The sequence below is a fragment of the Taudactylus pleione genome, unplaced genomic scaffold, assembly GCF_031769625.1.
Source record: "Taudactylus pleione unplaced genomic scaffold, aTauple2 ptg000470l, whole genome shotgun sequence".
NCBI classification, from domain to species: Eukaryota; Metazoa; Chordata; class Amphibia; order Anura; family Myobatrachidae; genus Taudactylus; species Taudactylus pleione.
Genome location: NW_028284872.1, coordinates 1,111,688 through 1,130,090, shown reverse-complemented (window position 1 = coordinate 1,130,090; position 18,403 = coordinate 1,111,688). Strand labels below are relative to the sequence as shown.

Here is an 18,403-nt window from a genome sequence, read left to right as displayed (position 1 = left end):
CGCACTTTGCTGATCCCCCATCCCATCACACACACACTTTGCTGATCCCCCATCCCATCACACACACTTTACTGATCCCCCATCCTATCACACACGCACTTTGCTGATCCCCCATCCCATCACACACACACTTTGCTGATCCCCCATCCCATCACACACACTTTACTGATCCCCCATCCCATCACACACACACACTTTGCTGATCCCCCATCCCATCACACACACACATTGCTGATCCCCCATCCCATCACACACACACTTTGCTGATCCCCCATCCCATCACACACACACTTTGCTGATCCCCCATCCCATCACACACACACTTTGCTGATCCCCCATCACACACACACACTTTGCTGATCCCCCATCCCATCCCATCAAACACACACACACACTTTGCTGATCCCCCATCCCATCACACACACACTTTACTGATCCCCCATCCCATCACACACACACTTTGCTGATCCCCCATCCATCACACACACACTTTGCTGATCCCCCATCCCATCACACACACACTTTGCTGATCCCCCATCACAGATACATTACAAAGCACCAGGACACAGACACTGTTATATTGCTTCAGATCTAACAAATACAAAACTGATCCCTTCTGAATACCCTGTGAGCGCAAAAACAGTAACCAAACCCTGTTGTCCAGTGGTGGCGGCTTCTAATACTGAGCAGACAGCTGGAGAAGGGACACAACAATCCCACGTCTCACCTGCAGCAGTTATTGTTGCCGCACATTAGCACCTCCCGCCCTCCGCAGCAGATGGTGCAGTAGGACTGGTATCCGTCATCATCATACTGGTATGCACACTCTAGGAAGCAGTTCTGTGAAGGAAGTATAGGCAGTGATCACAATGGAAACAGACGCTGGACATTTCCCAAAAGCGCAAGCTTCCTCCCCCTATATAGTGATCCCAATCCTTACTGACAGCTTCCTCCCCCTGTATAGTGATCCCAAATCTTACTAACAGCTTCCTCCCCCTGTATAGTGATCCCAATCCTTACTGACAGCTTCCTCCCCCTGTATAGTGATCCCAATTCTTACTGACAGCTTCCTCCCCCTATATAGTGATCCCAATCCTTACTGACAGCTTCCTCCACACATCAGAGCTTCTCCTCCCCCTGTATAGTGATCCCAATCCTTACTGACAGCTTCCTCCCCCTGTATAGTGATCCCAATCCTTACTGACAGCTTCCTCCACACATCAGAGCTTCTCCTCCCCCTGTATAGTGATCCCAATCCTTACTGACAGGTTCCTCCCCCTGTATAGTGATCCCAATCCTTACTGACAGCTTCCTCCACACATCATAGCTTCTCCTCCCCCTGTATAGTGATCCCAATCCTTACTGACAGCTTCCTCCCCCTGTATAGTGATCCCAATCATTACTGACAGCTTCCTCCACACATCAGAGCTTCTCCTCCTCCTGTATAGTGAGCTCTATCCTTACTGACAGCTTCCTCCACACATCAGAGCTTCTCCTCCCCCTGTATAGTGATCCCAATCCTTACTGACAGCTTCCTCCACACATCAGAGCTTCTCCTCCTCTTGTATAACAAGCTCTATCCTTACTGACAGCTTCCTCCAAACATCAGAGCTTCTCCTCCCCCTGTATAGTGATCCCAAGTCTTACTGACAGCTTCCTCCCCTTGTATAGTGATCCCAATTCTTACCGACAGCTTCCTCCACACATCAGAGCTTCTCCTCCCCCTGTATAGTGAGCTCTATTCTTACTGACAGCTTCCTCCACACATAACAGCTTCTCCTCCCCTGTATAGTGAGCTCTATCCTTACTGACAGCTTCCTCCACACATAAGAGCTTCTCCTCCCCCTGTATAGTGAGCTCTATCCTTACTGACAGCTGCCTCCACACATCAGAGCTTATCCTCCCCCTGTATAGTGATCCCAATCCTTACTGACAGCTTCCTCCACACATCATAGCTTCTCCTCCCCCTGTATAGTGATCCCAATCCTTACTGACAGCTTCCTCCCCCTGTATAGTGATCCCAATCATTACTGACAGCTTCCTCCACACATCAGAGCTTCTCCTCCTCCTGTATAGTGAGCTCTATCCTTACTGACAGCTTCCTCCACACATCAGAGCTTCTCCTCCCCCTGTATAGTGATCCCAATCCTTACTTACAGCTTCCTCCACACATCAGAGCTTCTCCTCCTCCTGTATAGTGATCCCAATCCTTACTGACAGCTTCCTCCCCCTGTATAGTGATCCCAATCATTACTGACAGCTTCCTCCACACATCAGAGCTTCTCCTCCTCCTGTATAGTGAGCTCTATCCTTACTGACAGCTTCCTCCACACATCAGAGCTTCTCCTCCCCCTGTATAGTGATCCCAATCCTTACTGACAGCTTCCTCCACACATCAGAGCTTCTCCTCCCCCTGTATAGTGATCCCAAGCCTTACTGACAGCTTCCTCCACACATCAGAGCTTCTCCTCCCCCTGTATAGTGAGCTTTATCCTTACTGACAGCTTCCTCCACACATCAGAGCTTCCTCCCCCTGTATAGTGAGCTCTATCCTTACTGACAGCTTCCTCCACACATCAGAGCTTCTCCTCCCCCTGTATAGTGAGCTCTATCTTCCCCTGTAAAGTGCTCTCTATCATTACTAAGTGAAGTCATCATGAAATTACCTTACAGTTTTGGCACATTCCCCCATTAAATAGGGGGTGTTCCAGAGAAACATTCAAACTGCCACAGGAGATGCAGATATCTGGAAATGAGCAGAAATATACTTATTTAATCCTCAATCTCTGGTCTCAGTATGCATGCAAACACTGCTTAATGACAAACTATCACACACTGTTCTAGAACCTGAGGCTGCGTGCAGTGTGTGTCAGACCACTTCTGTAACCTCCAGGGGGAGCGCTTCCTGCTGATATTACTGCCCCATAATTACAGATAGTAATGACCCAGAGTTGGGTTATGACATATATCAGAGATGTCCCCATTAAGTCCATATATGTTATGTGTATATAGAAACTACTAATTGGAGGAATACAGTATATTTTTATGAGGTTTTTTGAATAGCAATCTGATTAGTATGAAAAATAAGAGATATGGTAAGAACTTATCTTTGTCTCTCTTTCTTCGAAGTCCATAGGGTCCACAGGGAGACCTTGGGGTTTACGTGATGGCAAGGACATCCGGGCACCATGCAGTTAATTTTTTTTTCCCAGGCTGCACTAGGCCTCTCCCTATACCCCGCCCCCCGGGCCAGCAGCACCTCAGTTACGTAACAAGCCAAAGGCCGAAGGAGGATAAAAGAGAGAGAAGAAAGTCTGGAATACTCAAGAATCACATTCTCACATATAAGGAGACGTAAAACCGGTGACCAGAGCGAGGCCCATCTGAAGCAAGGAGCGTCAGGGTGGGTGCCCTGTGGACCCTATGGACTTCGAAGAAAGAGAAATAACAAAGGTAACTTCTTACCAATCTCTCATTCTTCAGGGTCCATAGTCTCCACAGGGAGACCTTGGAGATGTACCAAAGCAGTCCTTTAATTGTGGGGACGCTCCTGATATGACAGGAGAATCCGCCGCCTGAGAAGCAAATGTATTAAATGCATAGAACTTTAAAAAGGTATGGACAGAAGACCACGTGGCCTCCTTACAAAGCTGAACAGCTGAGGCGCCACGGCGAGCTGCCCACAAAGGACCCACAGCCTTAAGGACAACAGTCAACTCCCATGGAGCCACAGGAGGGACAAAGGGAGGCTGACTCCGCAGGACACCCTGCAGGAAAGTACAAATGTCCAGTAAAGTAGCAATCCTTCATTGAAACTAAACAGAGAGCCGAAATATGCACCTTCAGTGAGGCTAAGAGGAGACCAAAGGTCCAAACCTGCTTGAAGGAAAGCCAAAAGCCTAGGTATCTTAAATACCCCTGGGACACCACCACTGAAAATAGGTATGCCACATATGCGAGTAGAGGCCAGTTTACGTGCTCTGAGCATGGTACTGACCACAGAGCTGGAAAAACCTTTGGACCTTAAGAGCCACGCTGTCAAAAACAGACGACCCAGGTGCGTGTAAAGGTAGGGACCCTGAGACAACATGTCCGGACGTGGAAGCAACAGCAATGGAGTGTCAATGGAGAGACTCCGAAGATCTGAGTTCCAATGTCTTCTTGGCCACGCTGGAGCCACCAGCAGGACCATTTCTGACTCTTGCTTGAACTTTCGAATGACCCGAGGAAGAAGGGAGACTAGAGGCAATAGATACGCAAACTGGAAGGTCCACTTTACTGACAGAGCATCGACCAGGAGTGTGGTTGAGCCTGGAGGACATGAGGTCCACTTCTGGAAGTCCCCACTTGCGCACTAGGAGTTGAAACACCTCTTGGTGAAGAGACCATTCCCCTTGATGCACGTCGTGATGGCTGAGAAGTCTGCTTCCCAATTGAGGACCCCCGGAATGAACACTGCCGATATGGCCTTCTGCCTATGTTAGAATGCGTGACACCTCTGTTATCGCTGACTTCAAGTTCCTCCTTGATGATTGATGTAAGCCACTGTTGTGGCATTGTTTGACTGAACCTCTACGGGTTTTACGCAAAGTAGGAGTCTGGCTTGCTGAACGGCCCTAAAGACTGCCGGAAGCTCCAATATGTTGATTGGTAGAGCTGACTCCTCTGCTGTCCACCGCCTCTGAAAGGAGTGTGGACCTGTCACTGCGCCCCCAACCCCGGAGACTGCAGTCCATCGTCAGGAGAACCCATTCTGGAGTCCAAAAGGGGCGCCCCTTGGTGCGGTGACACGTCTGCAGCCACCAGGCAAGGGACAGATGCACCTGATGGGGTAATCCGTTCCACCTGGAGAGATTGCAGAGTGGATGGACACTCGACGACTGTGGAGGCATCTGGGTACTCGCGTCTGCAAGGTGGAGATATTTTCTGCGGTCAGAAATATTCTCTGCTGTTGGGAATCCAACAGAGCTCCTAGATGGAGCATCCTCTGAGATGATGTCAGGGAGGACTTTGTCCAATTGATCAACCATCCGTGAGCCTGAAGCACAGACACTGTCAGCTGTAGGTGGTGTTGAAGTACCACTTGAGACTCTGCCAACAATAAGAGGTCGTCCAGGTAAGGCAACAGCCGAACACCCTGATGCCGTAGATGGGCTGCCATGACAGCCATAACCTTGGTAAACATTCGAGGGACTGCTGAGAGACCAAACGACAGAGCCCGAAACTGGAAATGTTGTTGCTGTATAGCAAAACGGAGGAAACGTTGGTGAGATGAAGCAATTGGAATATGCAGGTATGCATCCTGAATATCCAGCGATACCATAAAATCCCCCGCTTCCATAGCCAGTATAATTGAGCGGAAGGTTTCCATCCTGACCCGAGGTACCCTGAGGTATCTGTTCAGGGACTTTAGATTGAGGACAGGCCGTTAGGATCCCTTCGGCATCCGGAACAGAAAGAGATTGGAGTAATAACCCATTCCACTCTGAGGTAACGGGATAGGGATGACCACTCCCGCTTAAAGCAAGGATTGTATCACTTTCTGGATCTGTAATGCCTTGTCTTTGTCTGACAAAGGGCTTGTGCAGAATTATTGCTGGGGAGGCCTTCTGCAGAAGGCAAGGGCGTACCCGTGAGAGACCACTTCTCTTACCAAAGTGACTGTTGTGGTCTGGCCCCAGCACTGGGCTAACTGAAGAAGTCGGCCTCCCACCTTGTGATCCCCCAAAGGGAGGCCTGTCCCGTCAGGCTGAATCCTTGTCATCGGACTTGGCCGCAGGACGTCTGGTACTCCAGGCCTGTCTTTTTAAGGGCTGACTGTCTATGAAAGTACTGACACTTAGGCTTACCCAGGGGCCGAAAGGACCGAAAGGACGAGGTCCGAGATCCTGAAGAAGTAGATGCCGAAGGCAGCCATGCAGGCTTAGTACCGGTGTCTTTGCGCCAGCGCGGTGTAAAGCTGCAGCGCGGACATCACACTGGACTGTCTGCGCTGTCCACTAGTAAAAACTGCGCTACAGTGACCAGACTCCGGCCGGGCACCAGACGAAACTGAGGTGTCTCTGGCCCGGGGGCGGGGTATAGGGAGAGGTCCAGTGCATCCTGGGAGAAAAAAATTAACTGCGTGGTATCCAGATGTCCTTGCCATCACCTAAACTCTAAGATCTCCCAGTGGAGCCTATGGACCCTGCAGAAGAAACTACTTTTACATTTTAAGTATTATAATTTTTTACTAATATACGGTAATATGATAAGAAAAGTGTCAATCATTTCATATAACAACAGTGATTAATATGTGGAAATGGATTTATTTACTGATTCTCTCTTTGGTCAGACTACAGCAGAAAGCACAGGAGGAGGCTGTGTGTGTATAGAGGACGTCTTCCTAGGTGCTCTGTGCTCGCTCAGGGCCCAGTGTACAGCAGACAGCACAGGAGAAGGCTGTGTGTGTATAGAGGACGTCTTCCTAGGTGCACTGTGCTCGCTCCCAGGCCCGGTGTACAGCAGAAAGCACAGGAGGAGGCTGTGTGTATAGAGGACGTCTTCCTAGGTGCACTGTGCTCGCTCCCAGGCCCGGTGTACAGCAGAAAGCACAGGAGAAGGCTGTGTGTGTATAGAGGACATCTTCCTAGGTGCACTGTGCTCGCTCAGGGGCCGGTGTACAGCAGAAAGCACAGGAGGAGGCTGTGTGTGTGTATAGAGGACGTCTTCCTAGGTGCACTGTGCTCGCTCCCAGGCCCGGTGTACAGCAGACAGCACAGGAGGAGGCTGTGTGTATAGAGGACGTCTTCCTAGGTGCACTGTGCTCGCTCAGGGGCCCGGTGTACAGCAGAAAGCACAGGAGGAGGCTGTGTGTGTATAGAGGACGTCTTCCAAGGTGCACTGTGCTCGCTCAGGGGCAAGGTGTACAGCAGACAGCACAGGAGGAGGCTGTGTGTATAGAGGACATCTTCCTAGGTGCACTGTGCTCGCTCAGGGGCCCGGTGTACAGCAGAAAGCACAGGAGGAGGCTGTGTGTATAGAGGACGTCTTCCTATGTGCACTGTGCTCGCTCCCAGGCCAGGTGTACAGCAGACAGCACAGGAGGAGGCTGTGTGTGTGTATAGAGGACGTCTTCCTAGGTGCACTGTGCTCGCTCCCAGGCACGGTGTACAGCAGAAAGCACAGGAGGAGGCTGTGTGTATAGAGGACGTCTTCCTAGGTGCACTGTGCTCGCTCCCAGGCCCGGTGTACAACAGAAAGCACAGGAGGAGGCTGTGTGTATAGAGGACGTCTTCCTAGGTGCGCTGTGCTCGCTCCCTGGCCCGGTGTACAGCAGAAAGAACAGGAGAAGGCTGTGTGTATAGAGAACGTCTTCCTAAGTGAACTGTGCTCGCTCAGGGGCCCGGTGTACAGCAGACAGCACAGGAGGAGGCTGTGTGTGTATAGAGGATGTCTTCCTAGATGCACTGTGCTCGCTCAGGGGCCCGGTGCACAGCAGACAGCACAGGAGCAGGCTGTGTGTATAGAGGACGTCTTCCTAGATGCACTGTGCTCGCTCAGGGGCCCGGTGTACAGCAGAAAGCACAGGAGGAGGCTGTGTGTATAGAGGACGTCTTCCTAGGTGGACTGTGCTCGCTCCCAGGCCCGGTGTACAGCAGAAAGCACAGGAGGAGGCTGTGTGTGTATAGAGGACGTCTTCCTAGGTGCAGTGTGCTCGCTCAGCGGCCCGGTGTACAGCAGAAAGCACAGGAGGAGGCTGTGTGTATAGAGAACATCTTCCTAGGTGCACTGTGCTCGCTCCCAGGCCCGGTGTACAGCAGAAAGCACAGGAGGAGGCTGTGTGTATAGAGGACGTCTTCCTAGGTGCAGTGTGCTCGCTCAGGGGCCCGGTGTACAGCAGAAAGCACAGGAGGAGGCTGTGTGTATAGAGGACGTCTTCCTAGGTGCTCTGTGCTCGCTCAGGGGCCCGGTGTACAGCAGACAGCACAGGAGAAGGCTGTGTGTATAGAGGACATCTTCCTAGGTGCAGTGTGCTTGCTCAAGGGCCCGGTGTACAGCAGAAAGCACAGGAGGAGGCTGTGTGTATAGAGGACGTCTTGCTAGGTGCACTGTGCTCGCTTCCAGGCCCGGTTTACAGCAGAAAGCACAGGAGGAGGCTGTGTGCATAGAGGACGTCTTCCTAGGTGCACTGTGCTCGCTTCCAGGCCCGGTGTACAGCAGAAAGCACAGGAGGAGGCTGTGTGTATAGAGGACGTCTTCCTACGTGCTCTGTGCTCGCTCAGGGGCCAGGTGTACAGCAGACAGCACAGGAGGAGGCTGTGTGTATAGAGGACGTCTTCCTAGGTGCACGGTGCTCGCTCCCAGGCCCGGAGTACAGCAGAAAGCACAGGAGGAGGCTGTGTGTGTATAGAGGACGTCTTCCTAGGTGCACTGTGCTCGCTCAGGGGCCCGGTGTACAGCAGACAGCACAGGAGGAGGCTGTGTGTATAGAGGACGTCTTCCTAGGTGCACTGTGCTCGCTCCCAGGCCCGGTGTACAGCAGAAAGCACAGGAGGAGGCTGTGTGTATAGAGGACGTCTTCCTAGGTGCACTGTGCTCGCTCCCAGGCCCAGTGTACAGCAGAAAGCACAGGAGGAGGCTGTGTGTATAGAGGACGTCTTCCTAGGGGCACTGTGCTCGCTCCCAGGCCCGGTGTACAGCTGAAAGCACAGGAGGAGGCTGTGTGTATAGAGAACGTCTTCCTAAGTGAACTGTGCTCGCTCAGGGGCCCGGTGTACAGCAGAAAGCACAGGAGGAGGCTGTGTGTATAGAGGACGTCTTCCTAGGTGCACTGTGCTCGCTCAGGGGCCGGTGTACAGCAGAAAGCACAGGAGGAGGCTGTGTGTATAGAGGACATCTTCCTAGGTGCACTGTGCTCGCTCCCAGGCACGGTGTACAGCAGAAAGCACAGGAGGAGGCTGTGTGTATAGAGAACGTCTTCCTAAGTGAACTGTGCTCGCTCAGGGGCCCGGTGTACAGCAGACAGCACAGGAGGAGGCTGTGTGTGTATAGAGGATGTCTTCCTAGATGCACTGTGCTCGCTCAGGGGCCCAGTGCACAGCAGACAGCACAGGAGCAGGCTGTGTGTATAGAGGACGTCTTCCTAGATGCACTGTGCTCGCTCAGGGGCCCGGTGTACAGCAGAAAGCACAGGAGGAGGCTGTGTGTATAGAGGACGTCTTCCTAGGTGCACTGTGCTCGCTCCCAGGCCCGGTGTACAGCAGAAAGCACAGGAGGAGGCTGTGTGTGTATAGAGGACGTCTTCCTAGGTGCAGTGTGCTCGCTCAGGGGCCCGGTGTACAGCAGAAAGCACAGGAGGAGGCTGTGTGTATAGAGAACATCTTCCTAGGTGCACTGTGCTCGCTCCCAGGCCCGGTGTACAGCAGAAAGCACAGGAGGAGGCTGTGTGTATAGAGGACGTCTTCCTAGGTGCAGTGTGCTCGCTCAGGGGCCCGGTGTACAGCAGACAGCACAGGAGGAGGCTGTGTGTATAGAGGACGTCTTCCTAGGTGCACTGTGCTCGCTCCCAGGCCCGGTGTACAGCAGAAAGCACAGGAGGAGGCTGTGTGTATAGAGGACGTCTTCCTAGGAGCTCTGTGCTCGCTCAGGGGCCCGGTGTACAGCAGACAGCACAGGAGAAGGCTGTGTGTATAGAGGACATCTTCCTAGGTGCAGTGTGCTTGCTCAAGGGCCCGATGTACAGCAGAAAGCACAGGAGGAGGCTGTGTGTATAGAGGACGTCTTGCTAGGTGCACTGTGCTCGCTTCCAGGCCCGGTTTACAGCAGAAAGCACAGGAGGAGGCTGTGTGCATAGAGGACGTCTTCCTAGGTGCACTGTGCTCGCTTCCAGGCCCGGTGTACAGCAGAAAGCACAGGAGGAGGCTGTGTGTATAGAGGACGTCTTCCTACGTGCTCTGTGCTCGCTCAGGGGCCAGGTGTACAGCAGACAGCACAGGAGGAGGCTGTGTGTATAGAGGACGTCTTCCTAGGTGCACGGTGCTCGCTCCCAGGCCCGGAGTACAGCAGAAAGCACAGGAGGAGGCTGTGTGTGTATAGAGGACGTCTTCCTAGGTGCACTGTGCTCGTTCAGGGGCCCGGTGTACAGCAGACAGCACAGGTGGAGGCTGTGTGTATAGAGGACGTCTTCCTAGGTGCACTGTGCTCGCTCCCAGGCCCGGTGTACAGCAGAAAGCACAGGAGGAGGCTGTGTGTATAGAGGACGTCTTCCTAGGTGCACTGTGCTCGCTCCCAGGCCCGGTGTACAGCAGAAAGCACAGGAGGAGGCTGTGTGTATAGAGGACGTCTTCCTAGGGGCACTGTGCTCGCTCCCAGGCCCGGTGTACAGCTGAAAGCACAGGAGGAGGCTGTGTGTATAGAGAACGTCTTCCTAAGTGAACTGTGCTCGCTCAGGGGCCCGGTGTACAGCAGAAAGCACAGGAGGAGGCTGTGTGTATAGAGGACGTCTTCCTAGGTGCACTGTGCTCGCTCAGGGGCCGGTGTACAGCAGAAAGCACAGAAGGAGGCTGTGTGTATAGAGGACATCTTCCTAGGTGCACTGTGCTTGCTCAGGGGCCGGGTGTACAGCAGAAAGCACAGGAGGAGGCTGTGTGTGTATAGAGGACGTCTTCCTAGGTGCAGTGTGCTCGCTCAGGGGCCCGGTGTACAGCAGAAAGCACAGAAGGAGGATGTGTGTATAGAGGATGTCTTCCTACGTGCAGTGTGCTTGCTCAGGGGCCCGGTGTTCAGCAGAAAGCACAGGAGGAGGCTGTGTGTATAGAGGAGGTCTTCCTAGGTGCTCTGTGCTCGCTCAGGGGCCCGGTGTACAGCAGACAGCACAGGAGGAGGCTGTGTGTGTATAGAGGACGTCTTCCTAGATGCACTGTGCTCGCTCAGGGGTCCGGTGCACAGCAGACAGCACAGGAGGCGGCTGTGTGCATAGAGGACATCTTCCTTGGTGCACTGTGCTCGCTCCCAGGCCCGGTGTACAGCAGAAAGCACAGGAGGAGGCTGTGTGTATAGAGGACGTCTTCCTAGGTGCAGTGTGCTCGCTCAGGGGCCCGGTGTACAGCAGAAAGCACAGGAGGAGGCTGTGTGTATAGAGAACATCTTCCTAGGTGCACTGTGCTCGCTCCCAGGCCCGGTGTTCAGCAGAAAGCACAGGAGGAGGCTGTGTGTATAGAGGAGGTCTTCCTAGGTGCTCTGTGCTCGCTCAGGGGCCCGGTGTACAGCAGACAGCACAGGAGGAGGCTGTGTGTGTATAGAGGACGTCTTCCTAGATGCACTGTGCTCGCTCAGGGGCCCGGTGCACAGCAGACAGCACAGGAGGAGGCTGTGTGCATAGAGGACATCTTCCTTGGTGCACTGTGCTCGCTCCCAGGCCCGGTGTACAGCAGAAAGCACAGGAGGAGGCTGTGTGTATAGAGGACGTCTTCCTAGGTGCAGTGTGCTCACTCAGGGGCCCGGTGTACAGCAGAAAGCACAGGAGGAGGCTGTGTGTATAGAGAACATCTTCCTAGGTGCACTGTGCTCGCTCCCAGGCCCGGTGTACAGCAGAAAGCACAGGAGGAGGCTGTGTGTATAGAGGACGTCTTCCTAGGTGCAGTGTGCTCGCTCAGGGGCCCGGTGTACAGCAGAAAGCACAGGAGGAGGCTGTGTGTATAGAGGACGTCTTCCTAGGTGCTCTGTGCTCGCTCAGGGGCCCGGTGTACAGCAGACAGCACAGGAGAAGGCTGTGTGTATAGAGGACATCTTCCTAGGTGCAGTGTGCTTGCTCAAGGGCCCGGTGTACAGCAGAAAGCACAGGAGGAGGCTGTGTGTATAGAGGACGTCTTGCTAGGTGCACTGTGCTCGCTTCCAGGCCCGGTTTACAGCAGACAGCACAGGAGGAGGCTGTGTGTGTATAGAGGATGTCTTCCTAGATGCACTGTGCTCGCTCAGGGGCCCGGTGCACAGCAGACAGCACAGGAGCAGGCTGTGTGTATAGAGGACGTCTTCCTAGATGCACTGTGCTCGCTCAGGGGCCCGGTGTACAGCAGAAAGCACAGGAGGAGGCTGTGTGTATAGAGGACGTCTTCCTAGGTGCACTGTGCTCGCTCCCAGGCCCGGTGTACAGCAGAAAGCACAGGAGGAGGCTGTGTGTGTATAGAGGACGTCTTCCTAGGTGCAGTGTGCTCGCTCAGGGGCCCGGTGTACAGCAGAAAGCACAGGAGGAGGCTGTGTGTATAGAGAACATCTTCCTAGGTGCACTGTGCTCGCTCCCAGGCCCGGTGTACAGCAGAAAGCACAGGAGGAGGCTGTGTGTATAGAGGACGTCTTCCTAGGTGCAGTGTGCTCGCTCAGGGGCCCGGTGTACAGCAGAAAGCACAGGAGGAGGCTGTGTGTATAGAGGACGTCTTCCTAGGTGCTCTGTGCTCGCTCAGGGGCCCGGTGTACAGCAGACAGCACAGGAGGAGGCTGTGTGTATAGAGGACGTCTTCCTAGGTGCACTGTGCTCGCTCCCAGGCCCGGTGTACAGCAGAAAGCACAGGAGGAGGCTGTGTGTATAGAGGACGTCTTCCTAGGAGCTCTGTGCTCGCTCAAGGGCCCGGTGTACAGCAGACAGCACAGGAGAAGGCTGTGTGTATAGAGGACATCTTCCTAGGTGCAGTGTGCTTGCTCAAGGGCCCGGTGTACAGCAGAAAGCACAGGAGGAGGCTGTGTGTATAGAGGACGTCTTGCTAGGTGCACTGTGCTCGCTTCCAGGCCCGGTTTACAGCAGAAAGCACAGGAGGAGGCTGTGTGCATAGAGGACGTCTTCCTAGGTGCACTGTGCTCGCTTCCAGGCCCGGTGTACAGCAGAAAGCACAGGAGGAGGCTGTGTGTATAGAGGACGTCTTCCTACGTGCTCTGTGCTCGCTCAGGGGCCAGGTGTACAGCAGACAGCACAGGAGGAGGCTGTGTGTATAGAGGACATCTTCCTAGGTGCACTGTGCTCGCTCAGGGGCCGGTGTACAGCAGAAAGCACAGGAGGAGGCTGTGTGTATAGAGGACATCTTCCTAGGTGCACTGTGCTTGCTCAGGGGCCCGGTGTACAGCAGAAAGCACAGGAGGAGGCTGTGTGTATAGAGGACGTCTTCCTAGGTGCACGGTGCTCGCTCCCAGGCCCGGAGTACAGCAGAAAGCACAGGAGGAGGCTGTGTGTGTATAGAGGACGTCTTCCTAGGTGCACTGTGCTCGCTCAGGGGCCCGGTGTACAGCAGACAGCACAGGAGGAGGCTGTGTGTATAGAGGACGTCTTCCTAGGTGCACTGTGCTCGCTCCCAGGCCCGGTGTACAGCAGAAAGCACAGGAGGAGGCTGTGTGTATAGAGGACGTCTTCCTAGGTGCACTGTGCTCGCTCCCAGGCCCGGTGTACAGCAGAAAGCACAGGAGGAGGCTGTGTGTATAGAGGACGTCTTCCTAGGGGCACTGTGCTCGCTCCCAGGCCCGGTGTACAGCTGAAAGCACAGGAGGAGGCTGTGTGTATAGAGAACGTCTTCCTAAGTGAACTGTGCTCGCTCAGGGGCCCGGTGTACAGCAGAAAGCACAGGAGGAGGCTGTGTGTATAGAGGACGTCTTCCTAGGTGCACTGTGCTCGCTCAGGGGCCGGTGTACAGCAGAAAGCACAGAAGGAGGCTGTGTGTATAGAGGACATCTTCCTAGGTGCACTGTGCTTGCTCAGGGGCCCGGTGTACAGCAGAAAGCACAGGAGGAGGCTGTGTGTGTATAGAGGACGTCTTCCTAGGTGCAGTGTGCTCGCTCAGGGGCCCGGTGTACAGCAGAAAGCACAGAAGGAGGATGTGTGTATAGAGGACGTCTTCCTACGTGCAGTGTGCTTGCTCAGGGGCCCGGTGTTCAGCAGAAAGCACAGGAGGAGGCTGTGTGTATAGAGGAGGTCTTCCTAGGTGCTCTGTGCTCGCTCAGGGGCCCGGTGTACAGCAGACAGCACAGGAGGAGGCTGTGTGTGTATAGAGGACGTCTTCCTAGATGCACTGTGCTCGCTCAGGGGCCCGCTGCACAGCAGACAGCACAGGAGGAGGCTGTGTGCATAGAGGACATCTTCCTTGGTGCACTGTGCTCGCTCCCAGGCCCGGTGTACAGCAGAAAGCACAGGAGGAGGCTGTGTGTATAGAGGACGTCTTCCTAGGTGCAGTGTGCTCGCTCAGGGGCCCGGTGTACAGCAGAAAGCACAGGAGGAGGCTGTGTGTATAGAGGACATCTTCCTAGGTGCACTGTGCTCGCTCCCAGGCCCGGTGTACAGCAGAAAGCACAGGAGGAGGATGTGTGTATAGAGGACGTCTTCCTAGGTGCAGTGTGCTCGCTCAGGGGCCCGGTGTACAGCAGACAGCACAGGAGGAGGCTGTGTGTATAGAGGACGTCTTCCTAGGTGCACTGTGCTCGCTCCCAGGCCCAGTGTACAGCAGAAAGCACAGGAGGAGGCTGTGTGTATAGAGGACGTCTTCCTAGGTGCTCTGTGCACGCTCAGGGGCCCGGTGTACAGCAGACAGCACAGGAGAAGGCTGTGTGTGTATAGAGGACATCTTCCTAGGTGCACTGTGCTCGCTCAGGGGCCCGGTGTACAGCAGAAAGCACAGGAGGAGGCTGTGTGTATAGAGGACGTCTTCCTAGGTGCAGTGTGCTCGCTCAGGGGCCCGGTGTACAGCAGAAAGCACAGGAGGAGGCTGTGTGTATAGAGGACATCTTCCTAGGTGCACTGTGCTCGCTCCCAGGCCCGGTGTACAGCAGAAAGCACAGGAGGAGGATGTGTGTATAGAGGACGTCTTCCTAGGTGCAGTGTGCTCGCTCAGGGGCCCGGTGTACAGCAGACAGCACAGGAGGAGGCTGTGTGTATAGAGGACGTCTTCCTAGGTGCACTGTGCTCGCTCCCAGGCCCAGTGTACAGCAGAAAGCACAGGAGGAGGCTGTGTGTATAGAGGACGTCTTCCTAGGTGCTCTGTGCACGCTCAGGGGCCCGGTGTACAGCAGACAGCACAGGAGAAGTCTGTGTGTGTATAGAGGACATCTTCCTAGGTGCACTGTGCTCGCTCAGGGGCCCGGTGTACAGCAGAAAGCACAGGAGGAGGTTGTGTGTATAGAGGACGTCTTCCTAGGTGCAGTGTGCTCGCTCAGGGGCTCGGTGTACAGCAGAAAGCACAGGAGGAGGCTGTGTGTATAGAGGACGTCTTGCTAGGTGCACTGTGCTCGCTTCCAGGCCCGATTTACAGCAGAAAGCACAGGAGGAGGCTGTGTGCATAGAGGACGTCTTCCTAGGTGCACTGTGCTCGCTCAGGGGCCCGGTGTACAGGAGAAAGCACAGGAGGAGGCTGTGTGTATAGAGGACGTCTTCCGACGTGCTCTGTGCTCGCTCAGGGGCCCGGTGTACAGCAGACAGCACAGGAGGAGGCTGTGTGTATAGAGGACGTCTTCCTAGGTGCACTGTGCTCGCTCCCAGGCCCGGTGTACAGCAGAAAGCACAGGAGGAGGCTGTGTGTATAGAGGACGTCTTCCTAGGTGCACTGTGCTTGCTCAGGGGCCGTTGTACAGCAGAAAGCACAGGAGGAGGCTGTGTGTATAGAGGACGTCTTCCTAGGTGCTCTGTGCTCGCTCAGGGGCCCGGTGTACAGCAGAAAGCACAGGAAGAGGTTGTATGTATATAGGACGTCTTCCTAGGTGCACTGTGCTCGCTCCCAGGCCCGGTGTACAGCAGACAGCACAGGAGGAGGCTGTGTGTATAGAGGACGTCTTCCTAGGTGCAGTGTGCTCGCTCAGGGGCCCGGTGTACAGTAGAAAGCACAGGAGGAGGCTGTGTGTGTATAGAGGACGTCTTCCTAGGTGCACTGTGCTCGCTCAGGGGCCTGGTGTACAGCAGAAAGCACAGGAGGAGGCTGTGTGTATAGAGGACGTCTTCCTAGGTGCACGGTGCTAGCTCAGGGGCCCGGTGTACAGCAGACAGCACAGGAGGAGGCTGTGTGTGTATAGAGGACGTCTTCCTATGTGCACTGTGCTCGCTCAGGGGCCCGGTGTACAGCAGACAGCACAGGAGGAGGCTGTGTGTATAGAGAACGTCTTCCTAGGTGCAGTGTGCTCGCTCCCAGGCCCGGTGTACAGCAGAAAGCACAGGAGGAGGCTGTGTGCATAGCGGACGTCTTCCTAGGTGCTCGGTGCTCGCTCAGGGGCACGGTGTACAGCAGACAGTACAGGAGGAGGCTGTGTGTGTATAGAGGACGTCTTCCTAGGTGCACTGTGCTCGCTCAGGGGCCCGGTGTACAGCAGACAGCACAGGAGGAGGCTGTGTGTATAGAGGACGTCTTCCTAGGTGCAGTGTGCTCGCTCCCAGGCCCGGTGTACATCAGACAGTACAGGAGGAGGAGGAGGAGAGAGAGAAGATGCTTTCTGTGCCTCAGAGGTTGTTATTACCAGACTGCAGGAAGTTTGCTCCTGAGTGAGAATGTGTTGGTATTATCCCACGGTGTGCAGCGTCATGACACATATAGCACCTGTGCCATACACATGAACAATACACAATAATAAAGGGAACATTATAAGGTCACTGTACATTATGTAACCTGTGACGGCAGATCACAGTCATTAGACACTCACCTTCAATGTTCCGACACTTCTCTCTTACTTCATAGACCAGCCTCTCTGCCAAAACAGAAGGAAAGAGAATGTAGAGCACAGACATGTGGGGGAGACAGTAACCCTGCTGTACTAGCAATCATTCTGCGGAACGTCTTACAGGTCCATCAGCTGGCGCCTGCTCTGCAGTTCAGCTCATCCATAGCACACCCGCCCTGCGGAGATGAAACCAGGGCACTGCGATGGGCGGTCTCTGCACCAGAACTGTAACTGCCAATCACAGTACAGCTAGGATGAGGGGGGGTATCAGCGCCATCTCAATAGGGCAGTTATCAAGGACGACAGCTTGAACGATACGGGAAACAGCTGATGGATCTTATAAAGACAATAAGTACATTGTGTTTAGCGATTATCCTCTTTAGTGGACACGGTTCTCATATACCAGCTGGAAGACGTATTTCTCTTTATATATTTTACAGGTGGGAGTAAAGGGGTAAGATAAATATGAATGGCACACCTGTCAGGCTCGTTTACGTATCTGCAGCGCCCGTTTTGCACGGTGTGAAGTCGGAGTCTCTCCACGTTATACGGGCGAATGGTCATCTCAGCTGGATGTGTTCAACTCAAGCAAAGAGCCGCCCCCAGCTTAGACAACGGGAGAAGAAGGAAGTCTAATCCCCCCGAATGAGTCCCACAACTACATCAAGCAGCTGTTATCTGGCAGATGAACAAACCAACCAAAGACGTTCTAGATTCCACCGTCCCAGAGTGATGCAAGAGAGAGAAGCCCCAAACCCCAAGCGTACTGTTGTATTATACACCACAAGTGCCATTTTCTTTGTTGTGTGAGCAAAGTGGACCCAAAGGGTCTAATTCGCTCACACAACCACCAAGAGTGTCTAACACTTGCCTCTCCTGCCGGGACTCCGTCTTCCACCAAATTTATCTCTGTAATACAAGGGGTATGAGGCAGCAGATTACTCAGTGGTGAGGGCTGGCCTGTGGGCCCTTACTCCCTGTAATAGCAAAGTCTGGGGGGTTCCTCTCGGAAGGCGCTTACATTCAGGTGAAGGTATTGGTAGCGAGAGCTGGGGGGGGGGGGTCGTACCTCGTGTGCGCTCGTCGATGATCTCCTTCACCTTCGGCTTTTCTGTGCTTTTTCGGGGTTTCTTAGTGGGAGGAGGCGGGGCATAAGCAGCAGCTTCTGGTTCTACCCAAATTTCTGTGTAAACCTCTTTGTACGGGTTGCGTTCCTCTGTAGAGACATATAAATGAAGAAACAGTCTTGTGAATATCAGCAAGCCAGTGACGGGTCCATCTTACGGAAGCACGGGGGCCAATAATTGTACTACACAACACAGCTAGGCCGTGTGAATTACAGCTCCCATAATGCACTTGGACTGTCAGGGCCTCTACGGAATGTAATGGAATAGATAACGGCTGGGAGTACTGTAGTGTTGGACATCAAACACTAGGGGGCTCTGCAGTCACAATTCTCGTCTTGTGGCCTGGACTGAACTCTGGAGTTGATGTAACAATCAATAGGTTTATATTGTGGAGTGCTGTGGATTTCATTTACCGCTGTTGTTTTACGCATCGTGAAAGCTTAGATTTGCGAGAGCTAAAATCTCCCGTCATTGCCATCCGATATTACTCTTCCTTCCGCAATACTCCTTTTCTGACCTTCTGAGATTTAATATATAACGCAGAAGAGTAAGGCTGGGTACACACCGCACAGATATATCTTTAGATGATGGTCGTTCATACACACTATCTGCTTCTACAT

General features: G+C 53.8%; 1 protein-coding gene across 2 annotated transcripts in view; it reads right to left on the bottom strand.

Annotated features, from left to right (window-relative positions):
• Positions 1-723: 723 nt before the first annotated feature.
• Positions 724-18,403, bottom strand: part of LOC148504048 (DNA (cytosine-5)-methyltransferase 3A-like) — a 281,101-nt gene continuing 263,421 nt past the window's right edge. For both annotated transcript variants that reach the window (XM_088448871.1, XM_088448872.1), the window contains 4 exons: positions 17,726-17,872; positions 16,639-16,683; positions 2,667-2,746; positions 724-840 (listed from right to left, as the gene is read on the bottom strand). In XM_088448871.1, coding sequence (XP_088304997.1) covers positions 724-840; positions 2,667-2,746; positions 16,639-16,683; positions 17,726-17,872 — 389 coding nt within the window. The remainder of the gene's footprint in view (positions 841-2,666; positions 2,747-16,638; positions 16,684-17,725; positions 17,873-18,403) is intronic.